The 26,248-nt window shown below is 35.5% G+C and overlaps 1 protein-coding gene across 2 annotated transcripts in view; it reads right to left on the bottom strand.

Moving 5' to 3' along the window:
* Window positions 1-26,248, bottom strand: part of SLC26A7 (solute carrier family 26 member 7) — a 153,122-nt gene that overhangs the window by 52,966 nt on the left and 73,908 nt on the right. For both annotated transcript variants that reach the window (XM_002819259.3, XM_054518659.1), the window contains 5 exons: window positions 25,764-25,928; window positions 9,368-9,520; window positions 5,606-5,688; window positions 3,294-3,441; window positions 792-905 (listed from right to left, as the gene is read on the bottom strand). In XM_002819259.3, coding sequence (XP_002819305.3) covers window positions 792-905; window positions 3,294-3,441; window positions 5,606-5,688; window positions 9,368-9,520; window positions 25,764-25,928 — 663 coding nt within the window. The remainder of the gene's footprint in view (window positions 1-791; window positions 906-3,293; window positions 3,442-5,605; window positions 5,689-9,367; window positions 9,521-25,763; window positions 25,929-26,248) is intronic.

Raw genomic sequence — 26,248 nt, 5'->3', positions numbered from 1 at the left:
CCTTCTTTCCCTCAACTTTCTCATGTAGAAACTGAGGATAATAATTACACCTCCTTCTTAAGGTTGCCTAGACCATCAAAGGTTTAATTTTTCATAAGATTAAACAAGTTCATTTATAACAAAAGTATGACAGCCAATGCCTGGCACACAACTCAATATCTTTTCCACCACCACCACCATCATCATCAATAGCAACATCTTCATCACTATGATTGTCACATCAACATCATCATCATCATCATCATCATCTTACCAGTACCCAGCAGAATGCCTGGTATATCACAGGCCCTCAATACATGTCAAATTGATTTGAGTTCCTAAAAAATATAATTGTTTAACCTAAAATATGTGCAGATATCTTATTATACATTTATATACTTGTACATATCTATAGATAGAAATTTCAGTGTCAAAGATTGATTTCTTTTTCATGTAATCGATTTTATTTATTTAAAGGAAGTTAACAAAAATGGGAAAACATCATGTTGACCATTTAGATTAGAAAGAAAGAGAGAGGCACCACTAGAGGGAGCTTTGGCCTCAAAGGTTGCTAACCATAAAGCTTCAATTTGTACAGAATTTTTTAGTTTCCTTGTTGAATCCTTAGCTTTCGTAAGTGTCATTTATAGGAAAGAGATGAGAGAGAGAAGGACTTTCTTGAAACAATTTAGAAAAAAAATTAAATAAGTGAAAATAGTTTCAGGGCTTTAAAGAAAAGCTAGCTCTTCCCACTCTCCTAGAACGGGAGTGAAGGCCCAGCAGTGCTTTGTCCCTGAGGAACAATTCATTACCTGTGTCTTCGCTCCTGTGCTGTACAGGCCGGCCGTCCTTCCCATGGCAGCAGCACTTGGTATGCAGAAGAAAAATGAAGAAACTATATTGCTGAGGCCATGGGCCAAAAATTCCTGCAAGATTCATAATGAGAGAATATATAATATCTTAATCACAATCGACTTTTAGAGACCGCAAGTACAATTTGTCACATAATGAGGCTTATTTGTATTCAGATTTTGTTTTCCCCACCAGTTGGGATTTAAAAATTACAATACAAATAGCTAACATTTATTAAGCACTTACAATGAGCAAGAAATTGTTCTCAAGCACTTTACTCATTTAATCCTCAGAACAACCTTATAGGGAAATACTATTTTTTTTTTTAATGCTCTCTGTCATCAATTTCTCCTCCATCTTTAAGTCACCTCAGTCAGGTTTTTCTTCTCATCATTGCACAAATGACCTTCACAATGCTAAACCAATGATTCATTCTTGGCTTCCCTTGCCTAAAAGAGGCATTTGGCATAGTTGCTCATTTCTTCCTCCCTAAAGTCTCCTTCACTTGGCTTCTAGGATGTCCCTGATTTCCTCCTACCTCCTTGGCCATCACATTTTAATGCCTTTTGTGGTTCTTTCCCATCTAACCAACTGCAAATACTGGAGGACTGCTTCTCTTCTCTATCTACATATAAGCTACTCAAATACACATTGACAACTCTAAAATTTTTATCTGCAACTTGGACCATTCTTCTGAATGTCAGACTGTACACCCAATCTGCTACTCAGCATCTCCTTTTGGATGGCTAACAGATATCTCCAACTTCCTAAATTGGGCTACAGCTTTCTACCACCCAACCTGGTTCTTCCATGTTCTTCCCTATTTGAAGTTCCAATTGCTTAGATTGAAAGCTTTAGGGTTATTCTTGATTTTTCTGCTCCTTCTTTTCCCAAATGGCACCCATATCCAATCCAGAATCCATATACCTCCATCTCATCCATCAGTACATCATGGTCCAAGTCATCAAATCTCACTTCGATTATTGCAAATTCCCCTTAACGGTATTTTTGCGTCTGCTGTTGCTAGTAAGCACAACAAATATCCCTGCCCTTATAGAGCTGTGGTGGTGGAAAGCAAATGCTGGCAATAAACAAGATAAATACAGAAAGCAAAATAGAGGAAAGCATGGGCAAATCTCGAGTCTAAGATTTTAGATTACCTAAGAAGGCCTCCCTGAGAAAGGAGCATTTGAATAAAGAAGCTGGCTGAGCACGGTGGCTCATGTCTGTAATCCTAGCACTTTGGGAGGCAGAGGCAGGGGACCTCTTGAAGCCAGGAGTTTGAGACCAGCCTGAGCAACACAGCAAGACCCCCATGTTTAAAAAATGAAAAAAAAAGTAGCCAGGCATGGTGGTGCATGCCTGAAGTCTCAGCTACTGGGGAGGCTAAGGCGGGAGGATGGCTTGAGCCCAGGAGGTTGAGGCCACAGTGAGCCATGATCATGCCACTCACTCCAGCCTCGTCAACAGAGTGAGCCTTGTCTCTAGAAAACAAAAATTAAAATAAATAAATAAATAAATGGAGGCGCTAAGCAGGTATTGGAGAGAAAAGAATTCCCAGAAAAGGGAACAGCAAGTGCAAATATCCGTAGCCAGAAGCATGACTAATGAGTTCAAGAAGAAGCAAGGTGGTGGTGTTAGCACAGAGTATAAAAGGGTATGAGACCAAAGAGGAAAAGGGTATTAGCAGGTTATGTAGAGCCTTGTAAGCCATGAGAGAGGCTCTTATTCTGAGTGTGACCAGAAGCAACTGGGAAGTTTCAAGTAAAAGAAAGACATGGTCTGCATTGCTCACCACTGTATCCCTTGTACCTAGACCAGTGCCTGCTATGTATTAGGGTTCAACATATATCTGTGGAATGAATAAATCTACTTTTGTGAAGATGAGAAAATTGGTGCACAGAGAAGATTAAGGTCACATAGTGTGAGAATGAGATTTGCACACAGGTAGTTCGATATTCATAAACCACCACACTGCAACTTCTCTGCAGACCAGCACAGCTCTGTAGGACCATGACAGGACTTGAAACAGGACATATGCAAGAGTATTTTCAGAAATATGATCAGTATAATCTACATCCCTTGGTATTCTAAGAATAGACCCTCACATTCTTTAGTTTTTTTACTAAGAGTAATACTAATGTTATTTGTACTTAGAAATCCATAATTATTAAACATTAGCATGCAATAATAAATCTGTTTGGATTCTGTCCTAAAAACAAATCAAAAAGAACATCATGATGCCTTTTATTTTAACCAAAATAAAAGGTATTATGAACCATAAATGTCAGGTTTTTAGCTTCCTATGAATGATTTCGATATTTTTCTTTTGTTTTGTTCAACCCACTCTTGCTATACAGTTAGGAAAGTTTTATTTTTCATAAGTTCAACATTTTTAGGATCTAGGAGTGCACAGTGCAATGATACAACTGGAGTGGAGAGGGACTGGGGGCACACTCCACCTGGTTGTCATCAATTGAATATTTGAATTTTTTGGCAGATCCTTGAGCAAGAGCCAGTGAGGCCACATAGCCTACAAGTGCCACTCCGAAAGCTTCAGTGATCACCGCAGAGAGGATGTTCATCGGGGGAGCTCTAGGTGAGGGAATTCTGTGGAAAGAAGGACCATATTGAAGTCATCAAACTTCATGTAATTTCTGTAACAACTTGCAATGAATTTAACTGTGGCAATGACTCTGAAGTTTACATAGACTAAGTGAAATGCCCATGAGAAAACCAAGCAGCCTTGCCCTTAGAAGCCCTTCGTTTTCAACATTATTTAGCAGAAAAGCAAAATTACAAGGAACACCACAGGGACAGCTCCATGCATTTAACTGGCATTTACGCCCAGGGAATTCAGATTACACCACAGAAACTCTGACTTGACAGAAATTTCCTGTATCAGAACAAAAGCAAATCTGGAGCATTCTTTCATTCGAACCTTTCCAAATATTTATTTGGCTGGTGTTGAAGACTGTATTTCCTCCTCTGAATACAACAGTGCTGTATGAAAACACTGGTTTACTGTGAGCTACAATTCTTGAGTTAATCCCTAAATTTGCCATTGAGTTCATTATCTTCATTATGTTTTTAACTCAATCCTTTCACAGTACACTTAACTGTGCCTTACATCCATTAAGAAAAATATGTATAAAGGCTCCATCTAACTAACCCTCTGCTTCAAAATATAGGACCATAGTTGTTTTTCCATTTCAAAGAACTGTTCAAAATATTTCTCTCAAATAATACCCAGCCCTTGTTTAATTGTCTTTTGAAAACCACTTGAGCCAAAGTGTCATTATTTATTTATCCCTGATGATTCTTTGGGAGACCTACCCAAAAAGTAAATAAACAAACAAACAAATAAATAAATAAATAAATAAATCCCTCAGGCAGTAGAAGAAAACAGGAAGAGAATTCATGTTGATTTTTAAAACCCAGTATGTAAGTAGAATGCTTGGCCCTTTCATAATAGCTATTTTATTTAATTCTCCCAACAACCTCCAAACCAAGCGTCATTATACCCACTGTATGGAGGAGAAAACATTTTGAGAAAGGTTAGGTAATTTATCTAACATCACAAGGTGAATGGCAGAGCTGGAATGCAATCTCAGCTCCATTTCTGTTCAAAGCCATGTTCTTGTTATAATTCCTTTAGTGGATGGGTATGGAAAGGTCACTCAAAACAAATGAGAATTAGAGGTGATAGAGGAGAGGCGTGACTTTTTTTTTTAACCCACTTACTTAAGTTTACCATTAAGACAAATTGATTTGTATCATTACAGGTTATTATGCTATACAAAACCATTTCAAAGTAAAAGAACTTTGTTTCATGAAGACTGAGTGAGCCTAATTACTAATAACAACAAATTGGCATAAAAGGAATAATAAACTGACTTTCAAATGTAGAGAAGCAGAAATCCTTGAGAAAATTCAATCTGATTCATATAATCAGCATTAGCCTATATCTATGTGCTAGAGATAGGATTTTTAACATTCCCTTTTTAACTCCTGAGAATTTTTCTACTGTTTCTCCATTTTCATGTAATTAGAAACAAAAATTTGGGATTGGAAGATAAAAATTTATAGGATTCAACAATTGTAACTTTGCCCCAAATTTATAATTATCAGTGTACATGTAATGCAGCCCATTCAAAGTGAATAACCCATAAGACACTGTCCTCCTTCCCTCATATATTTTTATTTTCTTTCAGCCTATATGTGGTATGACCTTTTGCTCATTTTAGGGTGAACATCTCTTTTGTTAAACTCCTTCTTAGTGGCCAGAGGAAGGCTATAGGCCAGCTAGGGAACAATGCCTTCTTCTCCACTTCCACTCTCTCATTATAATATAATACCCATGCCTAGGGTTTGCTATTTCAGATTATGCTTGTCTACTTCTACTATGATTTAAGTGAAATGAAAATAGTCATAGAATATGTGTGGTGGGGAAGAGATAGGGCTAAATCCCAGATCATAACTCTCATTTGCAAAGTCAATGCCCTCTATTTTGTTAATAATATATCTGCAAATATTTCCCAAACCTTTTACCTGAAGCAATGCTCTATAAAGCAATTATCAACATCCTTAGTAAGAGGTGAAGTCTAGGAAGTTACTCTTTCTCTACACATGAAGTGTGTATTTATATCATTTTGTAATAGAAATTAATTAGAATTAAGAAATGAAATATCCAAACCCACTCACTCCGTGTCCCTTTCTCCATCAAAAATAAACAAACAAACAAATAATATTTTTTTAAAAAGGACTACATTACCCTTGTGGAATATGACCAACTACTTCTAATCCATATGTGTTTTCCATATTGGTGCAATAACAAGCAAATGATGCAGCAATAATCTGTGTGGTTCCATTTGAAAAAAGAAAAAATATATACATTACTGACCTCTCAAACCCCTTAAAACAATTTTTAAAAGTAAACATTGTTCTCATGTCCCATAAACATCAAGAATAATCTAGCAGTTGCACAGACTTTCAAAAATAAATAAAATATTAAAAGTCAAAAAGTCACTCAGTTTTGAGAGCACTGACAGTCTCCAAATTAGATGACATCCCAATCACATGGCTTTTCTAATATCCTACCGTTGTCAACCCAATTATGTCCAATTTTGAAGGGGAAAAACTACAGGATACAGGAGTGTGTGTGTGCATGAAGACAGCACAATCCAACCTAAATGCTTGCCTCCCGTGATACGAAGGGATGCTTCGTAAGACAGCATATTTTCTCTCCATGACAGCAGCCTTTCAAGAGTTTGAGATATTGCATCGACATTCCTAATCCATGTTAGTAATCAATGATGATTTACAGTCTCCTTGAATATTTTTAAATTTTTAGTTTTTACTATTTCTTGTAGTGAAACATGCTGCTTCACAGCCTGCTGGGCTCAATGCTTTTAAAATGACCCCTATGGAGTTTCAGATACCCTATCCTTCTGTTACTGACATATGCTAAGCAAGGTTACATGTTCCCTGCCTATACCCATAATCATCTTTAACATACATATCAGAGCCCAGTTCACCAGCCACTGCATTCTGTTTTCCATCGATTTTCATTTTTCTGATAATTTTAATAGATATTAAAAATTTCACATGATTATGGTATCAGTTTGGAGTAATTCATCTTGTAAAAGAGACACATCAATTATCCACTTAAAGTACAAATTTAAAATATACATGGCCAGAAAAAAAGTATAACAAATTCAAACTGGCAAAATAAGGAATATCTAATAATCAATGCACAATAATATAATTTTATAGGTTTTTTTCCCCTATTCCTGTTGTTCTGTTCTCTGTGATGATATTTAGCGGAATTTGCAGAGGTTTTATAAAACATCAAATAGGCTTAAAAAGCAAAACACCTGAAGACTTAAAGAAAAAGATAAAAAGGAACAAAACCATAAAGGTGATATTGTTAAAATTTATAAATATTGTAATACGATAGTAGCATTTTCTAAGATTCAGGCTATTAAGTTAGCATCAGACATATTAACATACTTAAAAATTCCTACGCCAATTAATAAATTATAATTGTTCATAATCATCATGAAACATCTATACTAGGTCAGAAAATATTGAGAGCTATAAAGAAAATATGCCATAGCTACTAGAGACTGGATTCTTATTGAAAATGGAAGTATACAGGGTATTTGATTCACAGTTAATATTAAAATTAAGTGCTCTAACTCACTGAATTAGCCTTTCAGTGTTTTACCTCCTTGCTGTATTTCTTTACCAAAATTAAACTTTCCTTATCAGTTGAGTAATTGGTCCTTCTTCAATATTAATTCAATATGCGTGTATAAGGCCAGTACTGCCCTTAGACCTGGGCAAGAGGGGATTGCACCCCAGGTGTGACTAGTGCTTTAGAGCAGCAGTCTCAAATCTTTTTGGCACCGGGGATCAGTTTTGTGGAAGACAATTTTTTCACGAACAGGGTTGGGGGAGGAGTGGGGAGATGGTTTGGGGATGATGAAGCTGTTCCACCTCAGACTATCAGGCACTAGATTATCATAAGAAGCACGCAACCTAGATTTCTCGCATGTGCAGTTCACAAGAGGGTTCGTGTTCCTATGAGAATCTAATGCTGCCACTGATCTGACAGGAGGCAGAGCTCAGGCAATAACGCTCACCTTCTGCTGTGTGGCCAGGTTCCTAACAGACCATGAACTGGTACCAGTCCATGGCCCAGAGGTTGAGGACCCCTGCTTCAGAGGGTTCTAATCTGGCTTCTTCCAACTGTAGACTTCCCCACAAGAAGGGAGCTCTGTGAGAGTAGGGGGTTTGTGCCCAACTCAAACCTGTACCCTTCTTTATGAACCACACTCTGGATACTTAAGAATCTAACATTTCCTGCCCAAATGTCCTTCTGCCTGCTTGCAGGGCACCTTCTGGAAGTCCAGCCTCCCAGGGTGGCTCAAGAAAGTTGGCAAAGAGACAGTCGTAGTGGTGATGGAGTGGCAATGTGTTTGGAGCCTGGACGTGAGGACAGAGGTGTCCACACATATACATATGAATCCCCTGGCAGGTGGGATAGAGCTGGAAAGTGAAGAGAGGGAGCAGAGCAAGAGGCTGGGTCTCCCCACGCTGCCACATACTGGCAGAACATAAACGACTAGGAAAATTCTCTGTTCTAACTCGGCTTTCAAAGTCATCACTAAGGGATATTTGTCAACGTAAGAAAACAGAATCTGTTATATTTAACATTTTGATCTATAACTTATAAGTATTTGGGCTTGCATTGGTACTTTTTCCTTGGGTCTTAGAAATGTTAGGGATAACACGTAAAAAGAATACCTTTAATCTTATTGTAAGAATAATCGTAACTGGTTTTGCAGAGAATAAGCAACCGGTTTACTACCAGCTCAACAGCCTTCATCCCTAAGGCTATTTTCAATTTTTGGTTTTATGAAACATGCAATATAGCTTCCCAAGATATAATAAGCATTTCTTGATATCTACAGGACTTCGAGATAAGATGGTATGTTTCACAGTTGTTGCTGTGAAAACTAATAATCATAGTACTCTGTATTTTTATGGCTTATTTGAAATATACACACATACATATTATATAAATCACATATGTTATATAGATCTCAAATTATCAAGAGTATAGGATCATACATGGCCTAGTTATGGAAAGAAGCCTTTCTTATTATTTGTATAGAAATGAGTCATAGCCTTCATAGTCAATTTCCAATGTGCTAGCCTTATAATTGTACATAAACCTACATAATTTCAACAATTAGAAGGAATATTTTAATAGATGAAGTTATTTAGACAACATTTATCATATACATGTATAACTCAAAGATCATTGAAAGACTAAAGCCAATTGATAGTAAATTAGTAGACTGTGGTTATATGTTAAGATTTTATTTTCAACTTAATGCTTTGTATAGTTAAGAGTTCCCATTAGAGGTTCTTGAAATTTCAAAACATATTTTCTAATGCCACAAGCCTTAGGAGCAAAATGTAATGTATTGCTTTTTCAGGTACAACAAAAAAATATTTTAGAGAACCAACTTTGGCCAATGAAAATCATAAGCATCCTTTCAATGAAGCAAAATTAGGTAAGTAACAGAACCTTTCAATCATGAATGAACATTTATCAATTGATAATATTTCTATACATATCTTATAGGTGCCATATAAATAGGAAATGATACCATATTTTATTAATTTACAGAAGATCATGCCAGAGACATTTTGAGTCTCACCCTTAAAAGTACCTCCTCTTATTTAAGATCTTAAGCTATATGTTCTCTTATTTATATAAAGAATTATAAGCATATGAGAAACGTTGTATAAATTGAAAACATGTGTGTCTTCTTTTTTAAATTATTGACTCAAAATGTTTCCTGTTCTTACATTAATGTATAGCCACACAAATTAGCCCTGCTTTAATGAGAGACAGGAGTAGCTGAGGGTTACTATAGACAATATAGTAAGCATCTGCAGATCTCCCCAAGAACTGGAAAGCTTTGCATGGCAAAAAGCTAAATGTTGATTTTATACTTACCAAAACTAAATCTACAGGAAGAACAACTTTAATTTTCCTTTTAAACTGTTCATTCAGCTCTTTAACAAGAACAAGGACCACAATGCTCAGCAAGGATAAAAGCAATGCTTCCAGTCGCACAGACTTGATGTTTTCAAAAACATATGCATAAATCTACAGTAATGAGAAAAAATACAAACAAAATTCAGGGTCACCTATAATATACCAACATGAAAATATGGCCCCAATAAACTCAATGATGTTTTATAAAACTATCTTAATGGCTAGGGAGAAGAAAAATATAGGTAAGAGGGTAGTCAGTGCTAATGCTATATATTTATTTACATCTACAAAATTTCTGTACCCTTGATTCTTTCATCAAACTCAGGGTTTGCACCTTCCTACATAAGAACACTGCTAAAGAGAATGACCCTTCTGGCTTCGTCCCTGACACTCTGATGGGCAGAGATGGTTAACTCATTATTTATATGCAGATTTGTCATTAACAGCAGTCAGGGGACCATGGGTTCCCCAACTTTGGGGCCCTCCTCAAGCCCCAGAAGCAAACAAGAACACAGATAGATCACACACAAAAGAGTTAAGAGCTGGCATTTAACTGACATCAGATATTTGACTTCATGTAAAATATTAACATGTTCTCAGTCATTCGGCATTAACTTACTTGTTTATTGTCACTTACTTTATACCAAGCACCATGTCCATTGCGAGGTCTACATAGTAAAAAACTTAGACGTTGCTTCAGTATTCACAGAGCTCATGGTCTAGTGTAGGAATTGCTAAGTAAAACAATAAATTAATGCAAACAGTGCTATGGACATGGAAAGGGTACCTGAAGTATATGACTTAGAGTTTTGAGTGGTGGTGGGGTGGGTCCTTCTCAAAGAAGATAAATGGGAATTGGCCAGGTTATAGATGATAGAGGGGTTAAGAGGAAGAAACCTGATGGAAAATATTCTGCCTAAAAGGCATATTTGTAAAACTTAGAGCATAAAATGTGAGGGGAGGGGTGCATGACTTCCTGAAAAGTATGGTCAAGAAATCAGTACAACTATTTGTCTTTAAAAGTGTGCAGCCCTGCTTGAAGTTATACCTACATCAAAGAATTTGCCTGAAACTAGGAAGAAAGTATAATACATTAATATCAAACACTCAATCTTGGTAATTTGGGATAATCTGATGTGGCAGAAAAGGTAGGATCAATGTAAGAGTAAAGTCAACCAAAAGAACAACATCAAAGCCCTTTTTAAAATCAAAGGCTATGTTTCAATTAAGTGCCAATAACACTTTGTTCAACAACTTAGAATGTTGTTGATAGTTATGTAAGCATCTAAGTCTACTAGCACAAAAAAGATAGCGTGAGATTTTAAAGAACCCTAAATTAGGTGCTGAAATATAATAACCAGCCAAATGCAATCCATCCTCTACATGAATGTTTGATATAAGGAAACTCACCTGGCATTTTGTTGTCTGGAAATTTAACATAGTGGTTCTCAAATTCATACAGAATATTAAATGCACAGAATATATTAGAAAATGTTGGAAGAAAATATTTACGGGTTTATACTAACAAACATAAAAGTATATTTATAATAAGTCAAAACATGATACTAATAATAAAATATATAAGAAAAAGCTGAGTGCAGTGGCTCACCACCCAGAACTGTGGGAAGCTGAGGCAGAAGGATCGCTTGAAGCCAGCAGTTTGAAACCAGCCTGGGCCATATAGCAAGACTCTTTCCCTATGAAAAATTTAAAAAATTAGCTGGGTATGGTGGCATGCACCTGCAGTCCTAGCTACCCAAGAGACTGCTGGCAGGGGGAAATCCCTTAAGCCCAGGAGTTCTAGGTTACAGTGAGCTATGATTGCACCACTACACTCCAGCCTGGGCAACAGAAGGAGATCCTGTCTCTAGCTTAAATATGTGTGTGTGCGTGTGTGTGTATTAAACATATATATATATTGAATATATTAATTAAATATACATTCAATATATATTTAATATATATTGAATATATATTATACATTAATTAAATATATATTGACTCTATATTATATATTAATTAAATATATATTGAATATATATTATATATTAATTAAATGTATATTGAATATATATTATATATCAATTAAATATATATTGAATATATATTATATATTAATTAAATATATATTGAATATATATTATATATTAATTAAATATATATTGAATATATATTTAATTAAATATATATTTTATTGAATATATATTGAATAATTAAATATAATATATTTTTAATTTATTACATAATTAATTTTATATATCATTATAAATTTATATATTATATAATATATAATATATAAATTATATATAATTATATAATTATATAATTATATATAATATATAATATATAAATTATATATAATTATATAATTATATAAATATATAATTATATAATTATATAAATTATATATATTATAATTTATATATATAATTTATATATATTATAATTTATATATATAATTTATATATAAATATATATAATATATAATATATATAATTAGATATTAATTAAATATATATTGAATATATAGAGAGAGATAGGGTCTCTAACTTAAAAACATATTTTAGATATATATATGTGTGTGTGTGTATATATATGAAAAATTTTAAAAGAGTAAAAACCCAGAAATATAACAGTTGCATTATCCAATATTAAAGATTATCCAATATATCATGTTTGAACAAAAACTAAGCAGAACAAAATAAATTCTAGATTAAAAGAGGTTAAATATAAAACCTGAAGTCATAGAAAATAAATATTTTAAAATTAGCAGAGGACATAAACAGATAACAAAAGAAATACAAATGGTCAATAAACATATGAACAAAGAGCTCAATCACACTAGTAATCAAAAAGATGTAAATTCAAACTATAAGAAAGCATTCTTTCTTTTATCAAATTATTAATGATGCTTAAAAAATAATTTAAATAATGTAATCTGGGGGAAGTAATGGGAACTCTTTTACATGCCCTTGTGAGTATAAATTGTTGCAATCCTTTGGTGATCTGATAAAATGTATGGAAAACCTTTGAAGGCAATAGATATGTTAATTAGCTTGAGTTTGGGAATCATTTCACAATGTATATATATATCAAAACATCACATTGTACATTTTGAATATATACAATTTTTATGTGGCAATTATATCTCAATAAAGTTGAAAAAATAAACACTTTTGAACTGCTCTATTGTTTGCCTTAGCAATTCTACTTCAAAACATTAAGCTAGGAACATAATTAAGCTCATGTGAAAAGTCCTTGTTACAAAGATATTCACTGGAACATTGTTTAAAACAGCATTGAAAATGGAATCCATTTAAAGAGTAAAATAAAAGAGAACTGGTTGAATTCTCCAGGTTACATGTATACATATAATAGTCTACATCCATTAAATTCATTATTGTAGACAATAAATATGTATATTTATTGACATGGAAAGACCTTCCTGTTATAATGCTAAGTCGGAAAAGAAAAGTTTCAAATAAATGCGTATGGTTTGACATTGTTATGGGCTCAGTTATGTGGCCCCCCTCCGAGTTCATATGTTGAAGTCCTAACCCCCAGTGCCTCAGAATGTGACTATACTGGAGATAGGGCCTTTAAAGAGGTGATTAAGGTAAAATGAGGTCATATGGGTGGGCCCTAATCCAAAATGACTGAGAAGAGGTTAGAACACAGACATGCACCTTGTACAGAAGAAATACCATGTTAGGACACAAGGAGAAGGCCACCATCTGCAAGCCAAGGAAAGAGGCCTTAAGAAGAGACCAAAACTGCCATCACCTTGATCTAGACTTCTTGATTACAGTCTCCAGGACTGTCAGAAATAAAGTTCTGTTGTTTAAACCACCCAGTCTGTGATATTTGTTTTGAAAGCCCTAGAAAGCTAATATAGATATTACTTTGGATGAAATAAAGTTTCACGCTTCTATATATGTATGAATGTAACTGGAATGTTAACAGCTCTGCATAAGAGCTTATTTGTATCTTCCATGTTGTCTCTTATGAAAATATATCACTTTGATAACTTTAGGGTTTTGAATTGTCCTTATATGTTTATTTCCAAAATGTCTTTTAACTTCTCCTTCTCTTGAACATGCTGAATCCAGTTTTTATAACTTCATTTCTATTTGTCCACAGCGGATTGCTCAAGTCTAGTTTCAGGTAATAAAGATTAGTTTTATTCTGGCACACAGGCTATTCTTATAGTAGCCTAACTTTTTGTGTTCTTTGTCCTTTCTATTTAGCATCTTAAATATAATTTGACCACAACTCAAAATATTGAGTCAAAACATTATATAGACAATGGATCAAAAGAATTTATATGGACTGTATTTCTTAGAATATCATAAAATTCTGCTTAGTAGATTTCCTTATCAAAGGACTCAGCCCATCTGGCCCAAGGATCAAATGCACCTGGTATAAAGGCAGTGCATCAGGTTGAGCCTGAATTCTGCATATTGAATTTTATCATTAACATGTTAAATCTTTTGAGCAAAGAAATTGTACTCAATTAAGTGGAGCCTCACTGGGTGAAAAGAATTAGCATAATGCAGGCTATCCAGACCCCCTTTTATCCATACAGTTAAAATGACAATAACAAAAAACCCACTAGTTATGTAATCAGATACATTAATAAACATATTAGGGGTTAGGTTGCTTTACTTATTATCTTTTTCACATAATTCTATTTTATTCCATGCTACTTGAAAAGAAAAGTAGGTGCTACAATGTCATCATTATGTTAGACGCAGATGACATTTTTCCTCTCTGTCTCTATGTTGTGGATGATAACTGTTCACAGGATTTCTATAGAAGGAACAGGTTTCATTTCTTAAAGTTACCCACTACTCAATCAATCCCAGGATAAAAATCCAAAATGCTACTCAGTGAGAAATATTCTACAGGGAATGGGGATAGAGACGATGTAAAATAACAAATTGTCCAAATGCTTTCTGATGATTTTTCATGATCTGAGGATAAAATTGAGAATATTATTTAGATGATTTGTCAGGAAGAAGACAAATATCCAAGTATTTTAAAGCATTTAGAGAATATCTTTTCTGCTGTTCTATATGGTATTAAAAGTATGCCATGACAATGTCTGTATAAGAAAGAGTAGAAATATGCAAAACTTCCAAGCCATACCAAATTTGCTGTAGTGTGCATTTTGAGAACATGTGTTTGCAGTAATAAAAATGACCACCCCAGAATGAATGGAATGAGAAAACCCCCCAGGGTTTTTATTGTCTGTCTGGATTAAACTACAGCTCATCAAGCAAGGCATATCTCACAAGATGCTCCAGAAGAACACGGGGGTGGATAGCTCATTACAACCAGCATGAAGAACACAATAGGAAAGGAGGCTGGTGAGGAGTGTCATTCTAATGACTGTCATGTGGACCCACAGAGAGACTCACAAGCTAAAACAGGCTCATGATAGATGGGTGGCATATGGAAAAAGAGATAGGAATGGGGCTAAGGATAGACATGCACACATGCACACACACATATTTACATATGTTCATTTGATAGAGTTCCAGACATCCTAAGCACACATTAAATTTCTAATTTCTGGTATAAATCCAGTCATCTGAATACACTATCATGCACTAAGCTCCAGTAGATAAAAATTCCTATTGAGGATCAGCATTTTCTCCCCAGATCTCAGAGAAGCAAAGATAATATTTATATCTGTATGGATAAATAAGTAAGCTATCTAACCAGAACTGCCTAGTCAATTTAATAAAACTGTAATATTAGTTCATTACGTACTGAGAGTTCAGCTCACTTTGAGACTGTAATATTGGTTGTTTAAATTTACCATTTATTATAAAGATATAAAATGAAAAATATCAATATGCATAAACAATCCATCTTGAGGTAAATCACCTATCCACAGCACATGTATTGCTTCTCATTATTTCCTTTAGAGGTGAGGCTTTTTTTTAAAGTACTTCATAGACATTTACACACACACATACACACACATATACAATATATTTATATAATGTGTTTTTGCCTAATTTGCCTTTCTTTATAAGCTTTTATTTTCACTGATGGATTCTCAACTTCTAGAATGGTGTCTGGGAAAAAAGTAGATACTCAATAAATTTTGTTGAATGAATGAATACTTGGGTCTAGCATAGTAATAGTAACAATAAGTCTGTAAGTAGGCATAGATTTTACCTTGAATAAGTAGAATAACAAGAAGAGAAAGGATCCAGACTCTTCTCACTACCAATACTTGGGCTATATCATATTACGGGGATTTGCAGTTATCAAGTATTCATTTATTCAACTTGTTTATTGAGGTTATATTATGTGCAAGGTATTGAGCCAAATATTAAAGCTACCATTGCAGTAATTTTAAGTAATCCATCTTTGATATAGTCAAATTTTAATTTTATAAAAATGAAGCAACATCAAGGATGAAAATGTTTATATTTAGTTAAGAAAAGATAAATAAAGGTCACTCTGGGACCATAGCTATTGAATTCTAATTGCACAACTGTCATGAATTTCTAAACAAGGCACTGTAAAGAAATACCTATGCAGGAAGAAAAATCCAAAGTTTATCCACTCTGTTAAATTTCATAATACAAATAGAAAGATCTTACATGTTTAGAAAATATTAACAAGTATTAAAAATTAAATAAACTTTCTGCTCAATACTTTATTAACCAGAAAATTTTATTAATCAAAACATTACTTTCCTCTGAATTCTGGTGGTTTAGGTTTTGCTGTAGTAAAATATACATGAGAAAAAATGATTTAAACATTTTTAGAACATAATGATATTATTGATAATAATTCTTCACTAGTAATGATGAATACATTTTTGAATTATCCATAAAGGGACCACGAATATTATTTGAATAAATATTTCTATGCTAAAAACAACACATAACCCTTTAGTAGCATTTTTTATCATTCCTGCACTATCTTGGAACTAAAGATCAGTGATAAATAAGTTAGTGTTTGACTAGAGAAACAACAGAGCATTAGTAAAATTAGCACACTGTAATAAATCTATCAGCACACTACTTTAATAGTAGGTATAAACTACTAATCTGCAATCTACAATTCTTAATTCCCAATATATTATTTTGAGTCAGTCATCAACCACAAAACCAGAACTATCTCCAGAAACAATGGTAACATCCATATATGCCAGCTACCACATGTGCAAACTTTGGTTTGAAAGTGCATTTGGCATAATCAGTATATAGATAGGTGTCTAAAAATATAGACTGTTTTCTATGTCTCAAAGAGTATATATTAAAATAAGACAACAGTAGCACCACCGAATAAACTATTTTACTCATTGTATCTACTTTAAAGTCCTATGTTGAATAAAATTTATTAATAATCTATCCATTTAGATGGTACTTCTATCAGAAGCCTCATCTCAAAACACAGAGCACTCATTGGTAGTCACCGCCCTGAAATAGCTTTGAAATTATATTAATTATATTTACTGATTGCATCACATGGATAACTTCAGTCACATTCTAATTTTAAAACAAACAAACAAAAAAAAACAAGCAAAAACATAAAACCTCCTCACCATACATGGTTGGGTTACTGTAGTGAATGAATTGTAGTCCCCTATCGCCCCCCCCAACCAAAAAAAAGTCTACATTCTAAACTCCAGTGCCTGTGACTGTGACGTTATATGGAAAAATAAGGTCTTTGCAGATGTAATTAAGTAAAGGATCGATCACAAGATGAGATCACCTAAAATTACCTGGGTGGGCCCTAAATCCCATGATCAGTATTCTTGTAAGAGACAGGAGAGAAGAACAAACAGCAGGGAAGGCCATGTGAAGACAGAGGCAGAAGTTGGCGTGATGCAGCCACAAGCCAAGGAATGCTAGCAGCCAGCAGAAGCTGAAAAGGCAAGGATGGTTTCTCCCCTAGAACCTGCAGAGGGAGCATGGACCAGAAGAGACCTTGATTTTGAAGTGTCTTCCAGAAATGTGGGAATAAATTTGTTTTGTTAAATCACCAGATTTGTGGTAACAGGTTATAGTAGCCATAAGACACCAGCACCAAATCTAATGCTGCTCACTTCTGAGACAACTCAAAGAAAGTATTACGGGCTGACTTGTGTTCCCTCAATATTCATATGTTCAAATCCTAACCCCCAGTACTTCAGAATGTGACTGTATTTGGAGACAGGGTCTCTAAAGAAGTAATTAAGTTAAAAGGAAGCCATTAGGGTGGGCCCTAATCCAATATGATTGGCGTCCTCCTAAGAATCAGGACACAGAGACACAGGGGCTGTGCATGCACAGGGGTTCCACCATGTGAGGAAGCAGCAAGAGGGAGGCCGTATGCAAGCCAAGCGGGGAGGCCTCAAAAGAAACCAGTCCTGTCAGCACAGGGATTGTGAATCTCCAGCCTCCAGAACTGGGAGAAATTAAATTTATGTTGTTTAAGCCACCTCGTCTATGATAGTTTATTGTGGCAGCCCTAGGAAGCTAATAGAGAGGGCAGAGGGGATGCCAAGCTTTTGTTCTTAGAATCACAGATAGACCCTAGCAAATTCCCCTCTTTTCATGTTAGCTGAGATAGAAGTATTCTAAAACACAAAAAGAAACAAAACAGAACCTTTTCAATAGTAATTACCAAGTAATCAGTACCATCAAGAGAGATGGCCAACTGAATGAGCATCTACCAAAGATCAATCAGGCATAGTTGATATCTGCAGTGAGGATTACAACTAAAATGCCTATCAAAGGAAATGTTCAGAAGACACTTGTCAGCACCAGAAAAAAACCTCAGAAATCAACCAGTTCCACACACTTGCTCTGTAGAAATAGAAACCAAGGCTCCAAAGATTAGTGTCCTGCCCCAGGTGACTTGGCTTGTGAATGAGAAAATCAGGATTTTGACACAGGTCCCCTCAACCCTAGACAAACACATGCACATTTTACCAATGACTCTCTCATGATTTTTTCAGTCCAGCAAAGAATTTTTCCAAATCTCCCTGCTGGTTCCTTTTCCCTTGGGTTATGGAGGGAAGATGCTACCTCTTTGAAGAGACTATTATGGAGCATGAAGTCTTAGATTTGGGGTTTTAGTGGTGGTATTCAATGGCACCTGGCTGCTTCTCAGGCATACAAGCTCTTCTCACCCTCCAGTCTTGTGCCTTCAACATCAGCAGCAGAGTCATGTTAGTACAAGGGAAGCAATATGCCTTCCAACTTGATTCTGAAAGCTGTTAGTACACAGATCATGGCCTTTTCTTAACATAAGCATATTTGGTGAAAGCCTACCAGTATCTATACAGTGCCTTCACACTCCGTTCCTGAAGGGAGAGGAATTTTCATATTTTCCCTATCATAGGCATATGGGGGTGGTGCAGGGGGGACTCAGGAAGAAAGAATGGGGAAACTGTTTAAACTTAGTCACTTCCTAGAAGAGTAGGGGAATTAACACTTTCAGGCTCTATGCTGGCCACCTTATACACAGTGATTCATTTAATGTCTTAATTAATTCAAGGTGACCATTATTATTTCCATTTAACACATGAGGAAGATAAGACTTGGAGAGGTTAGCTAAATTGCTGAAGGCCACACAGAAATTGAACAATGGAGCTGGCATGTAGTTCTTCGTCTTGTCTCACTATTAAACCTATATTCTGCCAGCTACACATATAAAACAAGAGTAGGGTCTGGTCTTGTAGCCAAACCTCAGGAGTTAATGAAATAGAATCACAAAATTTCTGAAATTCCACTGGAAAGAATCTTAGAAGCAAACCCATTCTGTCTTTCCAACATGCCAAGCTTATATCTACCTTAGGGAATTAGCATTTGCTGCTCTTTCTTCATAGAATACTCTTAACTCAAATCATTCTATGGCTGGGTCTCTCTCATCTTTCTAGCCTCCATTCAAAAGCCATGTCCTCAGAAAAGGTTTCCCAGGCCATCTTATCTAAGCAGACCCACCCCTGTCACTTGACCACATTACCCACCTTCAATCACACCAGCTTGTTTCCTTCATTAACACTATCTGAGATTACTTTATTTGCCAATTTGTTTGTCTCCTCTCTCCATACTTTGCATCCCTCCTCAGTGTTTCAATTAAATTCCATGGCAACAAAAATGTTATTGTTCAACTGTACCCTTAATGCCTGTGAGGTGGTCAATTTGTTGAGTAAATCTGTTCTAGTGGTTCTTTAATCAAGGATGCATGTTGATCTCTTCCTACTCATGTGTAGCTTGTAAAATCCCCCCAGATTATTCTGATTATTCTGTTGGACAATTAAGGCAGCTTTCACATCCTTGGAACTTTTAAACATGAGTCATGATTGCCCAGGCATGCCCTCTCCCCACCCCAACTTGCTTTCAAGCTCATTGCATTTGAATCCTACCTCCAAGCAGATCTAAATTCCTGCTCAGGGACACCTAAAGCCAACTCTGATCCTTTAGAACTTGATGTTAGCACAAGTTCTCTCTATTCATAAGAATTTGATGTCTCTTGTCAACTTGCCTATATCATTATACATCATTAAACATTTTAGAATAGGTATTGATAAGAGCAATCCCCTCAAATCCCACCTGCCTCTACAGCAGTGAACATAAATACAAAAACAAGAAAAATATAGGCTGAGTGCAGTGGCTCATGCCTGTAATCCCAGCACTTTGGGAGGCCAAGGTGGGCAGATCACATGATGACAGGAGTTCAAGACCAGCCTGGCTGATAAGGCAAAACACCAGCTCTACTAAAAATACAAAAATTACCCAGGTGTGGTTATGCACATCTGCAATCCCAACTACTCCAGAGGCTGAGGCAAGAGAATTGCTTGAACCCTTGAACCCGGGAGATGGAGGTTGCAGTGAGCCGAGATGGCACCACTGCACTCCAGCCTCAGTGGCAGAGTGAGACTATGTCTCAAAAAAAAAAAAAAGATAAGAAAGAAGAGAAAGAGAAAGATTAAGTTGGATATTAACCACAGGCTGTATTTTCATCAGTACAAAAAAATCCCAAAAGAAAGAGGGAAAACCAATATTCTGGTAGTTTTTTACATCATTATACCCCAATTTCTAATCAATAACTATATGATACACTTGGAATAAATCCATTTGCTATTACTTCAAGGGATAAAATAAGTCTCAGAACAAATGCGGTCTAAGGGAAGTATGGTATGTTAAATAGCTAAAGACATCATAAGTATACAAAAGTCACTTGGACCAAACATACAACCAAGCATTCCAAGGTCCAGGTGGCATCCAGCCATCTCTTGTTTGGTAAATTAGTTTAATTTGAATTACTTGAGCGCTGGATTTTGTGTTGATGCATTTTTCAGTGAATTGTGAGGGATGGAGAGAGTTTGGCCTATGATGGTTGAGTTGCAAAAATATTTGCTCTCTGATTTAGAATCCTAAAGTAACCTTGGCTACAAATTTCCATATACTTGTTTCATATCCAAATTAAACCTGCCACATCTTCTATCCCCTGCATCACTGATTGAATCAAGTTACAGATGAACATTCTTTTTCTCTCCCCTTTAATTTATTCTGTCCATTTTTCAGGGTATACTGAACATTCCTGCAATTCACAATAGAGATGTCACAATATCTGCAGAGAAACTGTGAGCTTTCATAAACCATCAAAGCATGTTCTTGATTCAGAAATCCCACAGGGCCTAGGTGTACAAAGTAGATTTGTTCTCCACGTATAAACCCCACTTATACATATTTAATTGTGATCTCATTCCCTATAAAAGAAAATGTTTCATTGGCTCTGACTTCCTTCTGACATTTCTATCCCATTTTACTAACATTCTTGGTTCCCCTGTGCAGTCTTTGCAGTCCAAACTAGAAAAGTACTTTGCTTGTACTTCAGGGATGGGGGGTGGGAATTAAACGGTTTTCCAGTTCTGAAACTACCCATTTTTAGGGCAGAAAATAAAAACTTCCAAGAAAGATGGCTGAATATATTGCCAAGCTCGCCTTTTGCTTTTGGGTTTAATATATATAACCATACATAATTATTTAAAGCAGTGCTCATATTAAGCCATGCCAATGAAAGTATCCTTGCCAAATTTATCATAGGCTGCTGCAGGCTGAGACACTGGCACCATCTCAAAGAAACCCACATGTGCTAATAAGAACTAGGAATTTTTTTTTTTTTTTGTAATTTTTATTGTGCCTTTTGAGGGAAAACATCCTTTCTGATAAAAAGATACTTCATCATTCCTCAATTTAAAAAATTTTTTGTAAATAAGAATTAAACTTTTTCTTCTTATCTGTGTGAGGAACCAACTTACTGGTCAAATATTTGAATTTAAAGGAAACCAAGAATAGAACAATTTAACTTCTGAGCCAGGATCCCAAGACAGAAGTGACCCTTATAACATTATTGCTTCTGCTTATTTTAAAACATATTGCAACACTGTTTATAATTTATTAAATGGGTTTATAACTGCCGAGGGAGATTTGAGCTGAACTGTTGAAAACATTTATAAATAAAAATAAACTAAAAAACATAGCTTTTTTAATTGTAATGATCAACCCGCACTAACAGAAGATATATTTGTTTCTAAAGGTTTTATAAATTTTCAAGCCATTTTTAAGTCATTAAATACACATAAGTTTGTTTTGTTATTTAGTCTTTTTAAAAATCTGATTAAGAGTCCTCTATAGAGGAAAAGCATTAGTATCTATTACTTAAGTGATGCTTAAAAAAATGCATAATTTGTTACATTGAACTATTCACTACTAGTAAGAAAGATAATGGCTTCCACTTAATGAACACCTATGTTCCATGCTTTTCATTTTGGAAATGAATTCCAAGAAGTATGATTATCATCAGTGCACAAAACAGACAAGACAACTGGAAATCAAAGACACTCAGTCATTAGCTCAAGTTACAGTAACTAACAAGAGCTAAAAGTTACCTCAGAGAAAAAAAAATAATTTTTTCCCAATATATACCTGAAAATTGATGTAATCTTTAAAGTTTACTAAGAACTAGCCATAATACTAAAAGAAAGATAGTTTAATCAGAAGTATATGAATCGAGATAGAACTCTAAGAACAAATTTAAAAAGTAAAGAGTTATCTGTGAAGGAATTTAGGAAGGCTAAATAAAAGGATAAGTTAGGCCTAATTATACCCACTCTTCTTAGCGATATAGTAGGGTCATGACAGTTATTCTGGAGGCTCCCTTTGAATATGTGGACCCTAGAAATTCTCAAAGGGCATTCAAAGTTCTAGGGGAAAGCCTTAGTAATGTTTCACACTCGGGAAGAACTCTTCCCCTGAGGAAACTCTTTAACAACTTTCAGCTAGAAGAGAAACAGTGGCCCAACCACCTGAGCTTCGCTGGAGTCGGGGCGTGTTTTCCTCATGCCAGAAGTAGAAAAGGGGAAGGCATTATGCCATGTCTATCCCTCAAGCCTATGAGAAGTCTGTTATCTATCATCTAAGAGGGAAGAACTGAGCAGAAACCCCTACATGTATCTGATTCAAATTGCTCCCTAAAAATATTTCATTGTGGCAAGGACACATGCCACCCCAGAGCAACCAAAGAGATGGAAATATTAGCTGTTCATAATCATCCAACTCAACTAGGGAATGAGATTCTCTGAATAGCACAGAATCAGACATCCCCTGCGAGGAAGGCACTGTAGAAACCACACAGTGGCAGAATAAATAGACCCCAATCTACAGAACTCATCCTAAGAATAATTAATTAATCAGTGGACATTTTGATTGGCTAAAACTGGATTCTTTTGACAAAAATGAGTAGCCCACCTGAGACTATTAGGAATCATGACTGGCTCATTGTGCAAGAGTCTTAAATATTCTAGATATCCAATTTATGTTCCAAGAATATCAGTAACATGTGCTTTATCTCTCATCAGCCTGAATTGCTTTCTAAAAGGATATAACAATTGTGAAAACTCAGAGGCAGGATACACGTCAAAGAGTGAAAAGTCCCGCAAATGTGTCAATTCATTCTGCTGTGGGTTCTTTGACATGCTAGCCAAGGACTGTATGATGTCTTCTGCTCTACATCCTTGCTGAGTTCAGCTCTGCTTCTTTATATAACACTTAAATGATCCAGTGGCAAGTGTAGCCATCATCAGATTCTCTCAGCCTAAGTACCCGAAAGCACACTTCCCAACATCCCACTGCAACCTGTGAATGATGTAAGATTTATTTCTTAATCTAACACTCAGATCACCAGAATTTTTGGCATTGCAGTATCAACATCCATTTGAAACCATGGCAAAGAACCAAAGCACCATTCCCACCTAACAGCCTCACAGTACAGGACTCTGTGATAATTGAAAAGAAAGAGCAACTATTTTTTTTCATTTTCCGTCAACACAAAGCATAGCAATTTCCATCAACTGAGTAATGTGAATTTAAAGCCAGCAGTCTAAAAACATTCCCAAATCTGTTTCCGTTTCACTGTAAAGTTTGTAAGAAAGACCTCCACCTGGCCAACATGGTGAAACTCTGTCTCTACTAAAAATACAAAAATTAGCTGGGCATGGTGGCACGCACCGGTAGTCCCAGCTACTCAGGAGGCTGAGGCAGGAGAATCACTTGAACCCAGGAGGCGGAGGTTGCAGTGAGCCAAGATCGTGCCACTGCACTCCAGCCTGGTGACAAGTGAGACTTGTCTCAAGAAAAAAAAGAAACACCTCCAAAAAGTCCCACAGTGTTGATCTACAAGACTAGGGTAAAGTAGCTTGCAGTTTCCCTCAAAAAAACAAAATGAAAAACAAAATCACACACAAAACCCTTTAACAGAAGTGTTTAATAGAAGTTTATACACATTGCCACTAGAGAAACAAGCTGAAAGACCAATGTCATTCTCACAGCAGGCTGCCCTGCTTCTTTAACACAACTAGAAAAAAGAAAGATGATCGTTTGTGTATGCAGATATGATTCAAGAGGCCGAGTGGTGATGGACAGTCATTTCCTTAAACTGCACATGTGCCGACAAGCAGGCCAGGCCATTTCCAGGTGAGAGGTCAAGACAGAAACTATCACTGCTTTGGTTCTGTCGTCTAGACCTGCTGTCACTGAAAGTCTTAAACTTTCAACCAGTCACCTGACAGCTTACAGCTACTTTGGTCTGCTTTTGTTTGAGCTGGAGCTTGGAATTATGTTGCTTCCAGGCCCAGTTCCAGTGTTCTTGTTTTAGTGTTAATCATTCTTACAATGAATGAATCATTGAGCAGGAAATTATCTAAGAAATGGAAATTCAGATCCAGCTTCCAGCTCCGTGTTGCCAATTGCTTTTTATTAACTACTTTACCAACTAATCAGAGAAACACACTTAGACAAGTGATACCATTTTTTTCACATATCAAATGGTCACTTAAAAAATAGCCATAACTAGAGTTGACAATGATAAGGTCAGAGTAAAATATTAATGGATACATCTTTTCAGATTGAAATTTATACCCCTTTGATCTAATAATTCTATCATAGGAACTTATCCTACTGAAACAATCAATGTTTGTTTGGTGCAGAGAATAATATGCAAATAAAGAGGATCCTCACGGGGCCATGTATAATACAGAAATGCCAGAAACCACCTCAATAACAGATAGATAAACTACCATACTCCATTCATTGAGCTACTTCCAGCCATTAATATTTAAGAAAATTAAGAATGACAATACTCTCATTATGAAACAAAAAATTAATGTTATTTAGTATACAGCAATGCATAAAGTTAAACAAAACAAAGTTTGGTTGTCAGCAAATTCATTAACAAGAGTTTTTAAAAAATAAACCTCTAATAGGATGTGAGTTCTTGAGTGGTTACAGATTTTAGGTCCACTTCAAAAACAAACCCAAGAACAAAGGAGTGTTGTTAGAAAAATATGTTGCAAATGGCCAGGTGCTACGCTCTTTCTCGGGTTCAGGTGGTTTTGAATAGCTGATTGTCTGCTACTGAGGCTTCAGCCACCAATTTCGACCAGGCCTCTGATTTAATCCATACCGGGATTTGTAATACTGAAGGAATGTGGGGGAGTGCACTATTGTTAAACTGGGCCATAATCCCAGTGGATGACTTCCATTAGAAGCTGGCAACAATACCTGGCTCACAAAAAATTCAGGTTTTTTTTTTCTAATTATGCCCCCAAATTAGCTCATATTCCATTGTTCATTACAAGGAATCATTTCCAAAATTAGTAGAAATTACTCACTAAATTAGTTTCATACCTTAAGTCACACTCAAAATATCCTATAAGATTTTATTTAAACCCAAGTTGCTTTAATACAGAAAAATCTCAGTACTGTGATTAATCAAATTCTGATTTGTGAAACCTGCATATTCAAAAGATATGTATGAAAACATATGAAAAACTCACATAAAAGAATCCAAGTGGTCCGGATATATATGGCATTTTCATTCCCAAGAGATATTTGACTTGTGAAGTCACCACATGGGTGGCAGCCCCAGTTGTCATTGCGCTGATCACAGGCTCTGTGACCACAAATGTGGCACTGCCCAGTTGCAGCACAAACATGGCCACCTAAGAGGAGAAGGGAGAAGTGAGATGAACTTCAGATGAAACTCCCCAAAGTTCCCAGAGGCGTTAATATTTGACATATTCTCATTTTCATTTGATAGAATCATAGAGAACTGACATGTAACAAGTTTCTTACATTGTATATATAGAGTATCTTGGGTTTCCCTGAGTACATTGTTAGGTTCTAAGAGGTTTCAAAGGTTTCTCTTTTTTTTAATTTAATTTTATTTTTTTATTTTGTTTATTTTTATTTTTATTTTATATATATATTTTTTATTATACTTTAAGTTCTAGAAAACGTTATTAGGTACAATGTGAGTATC

This window comes from Pongo abelii, chromosome 7 (genome assembly GCF_028885655.2).
Source record: "Pongo abelii isolate AG06213 chromosome 7, NHGRI_mPonAbe1-v2.0_pri, whole genome shotgun sequence".
Classification (NCBI taxonomy): Eukaryota; Metazoa; Chordata; class Mammalia; order Primates; family Hominidae; genus Pongo; species Pongo abelii.
This window is presented reverse-complemented; position numbering and strand designations above follow the sequence as displayed.